The 5,277-nt window shown below is 54.6% G+C and overlaps 1 protein-coding gene across 1 annotated transcript in view; it reads right to left on the bottom strand.

The window, feature by feature from the left end:
- LOC103925389 (carboxypeptidase N subunit 2-like) overlaps positions 1–2,363 on the bottom strand; it is a 10,160-nt gene extending 7,797 nt beyond the window's left edge. The window contains exon 1 of the mRNA XM_009334100.1: positions 360–2,363. Within this exon, the coding sequence (XP_009332375.1) occupies positions 360–2,363 (2,004 nt within the window). The remainder of the gene's footprint in view (positions 1–359) is intronic.
- Positions 2,364–5,277: the final 2,914 nt, after the last annotated feature.

The raw sequence follows: 5,277 nt of genomic DNA, 5'->3' as shown, positions 1-5,277 counted from the left end.
CGGCTCCTGTGGGCCAGGGGTGGGGAGGCCGGCCAGGGGCTCGTATGGTCTGGCGGCGGGGGGACGGGAGGCGTCGGGAGCAGGATGGTGCCTGCAGGGGTGGGAGCATGCTGGGGGGCAGTGGGAGTGGGCTGGGCGCCAACCACGGACAAGCCCCGCACAGTGGCATGGACCCGCTCCCCGTCTGGTGCAGGAGCCTGGTGGGACGGGGATTGCAAGGCCAGCGGGACCATGCCTGGAGCAGCAGTTCTGGGGGGTGGCCAGAGTGCCGTGGGAGGGACTGAGACAAGAGAAATGCTGGGTGTCCCCCATGGGATGGTGGCTGGCCTCTCCGTGGGCACCAGAAGAGCAGGAGGCACTTGTCTGGTGGTGGCTGCCAGCAGGCTGGTTGGCACCGGTGTGGTGGCAGAAGCTAGAGTGGACAGTGCAGGCTCTGGGCTGGTGGCCCCAGGAGGCTGTAGGCTTATGATGGATGGAGTTGGACACAGGCTGAAGGCTTCCTGTGGCACAGCTGGCGATAGGGTGGTGATGGAAGTCTTGGGCAGCACGGTTGATGATGGGGTGACAATGGAGGCCTTTAGCAGCACAGCTGGTGATGGTGTGTTGATGGAGGTCTCTGGCAGTACAATTGGCGATGGTGTGTTGATGGAAGCCTTGGGCAGCACAGTTCGTGATAGTGTGTTGATGGAGGCCTTTGGCCGCACAGTTGGTGATGGGGTGGTGACGGAGGCCTTCAGCAGCACCGCTGATGATGGGGTGGTGATGGAGGCCTTTGGCAGCATGGTTGGTGATGGGGTGGTGATAAAAGCCTTCAGCAGCACAGCTGATGATGGGGTGGCGATGAAGGCCTTAGATGGCATGGTTGGTGACGGAGCAGTGAAGAAGGCCTCCGTTGGCATGGTTGGCAATGTGGCAGAGGTGGCCACAGGCGACAGCATGGTTGGCAGTGCCATGATGGGAAAGGCTGCCAATGACAGCATGGTTGGCGCTGCAGTGGGCAAGGCTCCAGGTGACAGCAAGGTTGACATCCCTTGCGATGATGTGGAAGTGAATGGCAGAGATGAGGTAAAAGCAGCTGAAAGAGGCAGAGTAGCTGGGCAAATTAAGTGGTCTTCCCTCAACGATGTCACTGCTTGCCCTGCCAGGTGGGGTGGACTCTTGCATGACACTTGGGTGGACAATTTGACCTTCTCACTGTTGCCCAGGATCCAGCTGTGCAGGTAGCAGAGGTTGCAGTCACATCTCCATGGGTTCCCACTCAGATACACTGAGCTGAGCTTCTTCAGGGGGTCCAGGAGACCTCGGGGGACACTCTCCAGCTGATTCTTCCGAAGGTTGAGGGTTTTCAGATTTGGGAGAGAAGCAAAGACCTCATCATCCAGAGCAGAGAGCTGATTTGTGTCCAGCTGGAGGTCCGAGAGCTTGCTGAGCCCAGTGAAGGCTCCTCTTGGTAGGACTGCTAGCTGGTTGTGGGACAAGATGAGTTTGCCAAGAGATGTGAGGTTGACAAAGATGCCGTCTGGAAGTGTGGCCAAACTGTTCCTGCCCAGGTCCAGCTCCCGCAGGTGTGGCATGGTGTCAAAAAGGCAGCAGGGGAGCTCCGTAATGTGGTTTGAACCCAGAGTCAGCAGCTTCAATTTGTTTAAACCAAAAAAGCCCTGAGGTGGGAGAACCCCGATGAGGTTGTTGTCCAAGAGGAGTTTCTCCAGATGAGACAAGCTCCTCAGGAGCATGGGTGGCAGCACCCTGAGCCTGTTCCTCTGGAGGCTGAGCTCCAGCAGCTCTGGCTGACTGTCTAGCAGCCCCTCTGGGAGGTCCTGCAACTCATTCTCATACAGCCGGAGGACTCGCAGCCGGGGGAGTTTGCTAAAGGCATCCCCAGGAAGAGTCGTGATCCTGTTTCTAGCCAGATCCAAAAATGTGAGATTGACGAGAGAATCAAAAACTCCTTCTGGAAGAGAAGAGATTGCATTCATGTGCAGGGAGAGCTCTCCCAAATTTTCCAGCCCATCAAACAGGCCTTTGGGGATGTATCTGAGGTGACTGTCTCTCAGCTCCAGCCTCTGCAATCTTGGGAGGTTTTGGAAAGTGGCCACAGCTAGTTCTTCTAACGAGGCACCAGATATTTCCAAGTCCCTCAGCTTCTCCAAACTATCAAAGGCTCCGGGTTCAACTGTCTTGATCTTGTTGCCAATAAACAAAATCTTGATCAGGTTGGGCATGTACCTGAAGGCACCTTTCCTTATAGCAGTGATGCTGGTTTGCACAAAGATCATCTCAGAAATGAAGGGCTTTGCAATCTTTGGGATCTCTTTGACGTCATTTTTTGTGCCTCTGTAGACCTCCTGGTAGTCTTTGGGCATTTCATACGGATCTTCACCCAGGATTTGATCTTGGCATTTATGGGGGTGGAAGGAGAGGAAGAAAAGGAAAAGGAAAAGCTGGTACATTGTCCTGAAAAAAAGGTTTCAAAAATCAGTTATGAAGAACAACAACAAAAAAAATCTCTGTCCACAGCTCATGAACTGTGGTACCATGCTGTCGTCCAGCTCTCAGGAGTCTTCTATTCACATATCATAACTAATTTTATGAGAAAGAGAGAGACTGTACAAGCCAGTGTATGCTGCCTTTACAAGAGTTCACTGCTGTTGGTACCAAGGGATGGAGAGGAAGGGAGAGCGAGCCAGCTCATGGCTTGGCACTGGACAACGCTCCAGGAAGGGCAAGGGCTGGATGGTCTGTTCTCTGATCATCCTTCTCCCATGTTTGGGCTGTAGGCTCGGCATCTGGGTGAAGAAGGCAAAGTGCTGCTGCCCATTAGCGCTGCCCCAGTGGGTCCAGTTACTCAGCAGGGCAATAGCCCATTCATGCAACAACAGAAGCAATCAGCCCTGCGCTTGCTAATGAGGGACTAGAAAGGGTCCCAGGAGCCAGCCAAGACCAGATGACCTTGTTTACTCAGAATTTCCACACTGTGCTGGATAGACTTGCTATTTCATTGGTGCTTCTCTCAGTTCAGGGGAGTCATTTAAAACATTGCTTCTAAGCATCTCCTTTTCAGGATTCTTGCTAATCGCGTCACATTTTGGCCTTGGTTATGCAGCTCTGTCAGATAGAAATGGTTAACTTGTAAGCAGCAACCCAGCTTTAGAGCAAGGCTCGTTAAAAGACTATGAAATGTCCACAGATGAACTCTTTAATACCTAATATTTAGGACTCTGACCTGCAGTTAGGAAGTGAAGTCACTGATGCACACCCACCAGTAGCCACGAAAAGCCCACCACTTCCATCGGGTCATTTGGAAACACTCAGCTAACACATTAGCTGGGGTTTAATGGCTGTGAGCATCCTACTGGGACAGTCCTTTCCAGCCTGTGATTCACAGCCCTGGGTGGGAGCAGGGGAAAGGGCTGTGGGTTGCTTCTTGGGTGTCCATCAAAGCTGACCATGCAAAAAAACTTATACTGGGAGGGTAAATTTGATATGAAAAGTTATTTTTTGAAAAATGTTGAGAGGTCAGCAAATACAGGAGGCCGAAAGCCACTGGGTTTGAAGAGAAACCGATGGGAGGTGAGGTATGTGCCAGCTGCCCCGCGGGGCTCCCCAGGGCAGAAGCCGCTGCTGATCCCTGCCCATCCTCTCCCCAGGGAGACTCGGGTGCGGGAGCCAGGGGCGCGGGTGCAAAAGTGCCTGCTTCACTTCAGCTGCAGGGGCATGCAATGGGTTAAATGCGCAGGTGGGAACGGCTGGGCTGGGTGCACGGGGATGAAATTCAACAGTTTTGAACTGCAAAGCTCTTTTAAAACCCTCCCTCACCCCGTCTGGCTGTGGTGGACCTCAGTGTGGTCCCCTGCTTGCTCCACCCTCCAGCAGTGCAGGGACACAGGGGGACGGCCCCAGCTCACGGCGCTGCAGCCTCTCCTGCTCCTTGGTGCAAGGAAATGATCAACAGCCCCCCAGAGCTGCCCCTCCCAGCACATTTTAAAGTGCAAAAAAAGTGTTTTGCATCACTTACTTGACTGAGCACATGCCAACGAGTCCAGTCGCCGGAGCGAGCCGTGCCGGTGCGAGGAGCAAGGCCACCAGACATGGGTCCCATCACCTGGCCAGCTCTTTATCCATGGCCCAGGCGCAGGGCTTGGTTTCGCGTGAGGTCAGGGCGCAGGTCTGCGAGGGGAGATAAGGGACGGCCGGGGAGCAGGCAGTGGAGCTGTGCCCCCCAGCACGGGAGGCTGTTTGCAGAAATGCCTTGGAGAGGACACAGACACGTACTCCCTAGGCATTATCTGCTGGTGCCACTAGTCACATCCAGGAAGACCTGAAGAACTCCAGGCCAGCCTGTTTTGTAGCTGAAGCTCTCTGCAGTCCCGTATCTCCACCAGTGTAAGCCACCAGCTTCACAGGCACCACCCCCACCGACACAACAGAAAGGAGCTTTTCCTATTTAAAGCTTTTCCTGTTAAAAATATCCAGCTGTTTCCTTCCTCAAAAATTAACTTATGTAGCTAAAGGTGCTGCTCTGAAGCCATTTGTTTAAGCTTATAAGTGATGACTTCTGTGGCCGGAGAGATACGCTGACACCCAGGCTCTGGGCTCGGCCCCGTAGCCCCACACCTCACTGGCTGTAGGGCTGGGTGCTCCCCTCCACCCCAGCACAACCCAGAGACCCTCCCGCAGTGACACCTAGGCCTCTGGCCGCTGCAGAGCGTCTTCTGGGAAGAAACACTCTGTTTGATGCAAAGACTTAAAATGACAAGGCATCCATCGCTTCCCACCGGATAATTGCACTAGTTGCATTTAAGCATTTCTTCTTCAATTTTCACCTGCTCTTATTAAGGTTCAGCTTGTGCTCCTAGGCTTTCCTGGCAAATTTAGAAACACTCCAAACTATTGCACATTTCCAACAGCCTTACCCCTTTCCAACATCAACCCAGTATGCATCCCCGCTCGGTACCAGGCTGCTCCAGAGGCTGTAGGGTGGCAGAGCCAGGGTGCACGAGGGGAACGGAGTTTGCAGCAGGAGCGAGACCAGCCTCCCTGGGCCATGGGCAGCACACCCCACAGTGTGCCAGGGCTGGGGAGCTGCAGCCAGCCCCAGCCTCCCCTGTCCAGGCTTGGAGGTGGCCACGCCAGCGTCACCTGGGAGGTGGCCGCAGCAGGCTGGCAGTGCCTTGTGCGGGAGAGGCGGCAGGGTGGCTGTGTGGGATCGCGTCTGGGGGTGAAGCATCGACCACCTGCCTCCCAGGAGATAACACAACACGGAGCCTCCACTTTGCT

This window comes from Pygoscelis adeliae, unplaced genomic scaffold (genome assembly GCF_000699105.1).
Source record: "Pygoscelis adeliae isolate BGI_AS28 unplaced genomic scaffold, ASM69910v1 Scaffold161, whole genome shotgun sequence".
NCBI classification, from domain to species: Eukaryota; Metazoa; Chordata; class Aves; order Sphenisciformes; family Spheniscidae; genus Pygoscelis; species Pygoscelis adeliae.
The sequence above is the reverse complement of the archived record's forward strand: the minus strand, read 5'-3'. Positions and strand labels throughout refer to the sequence as shown.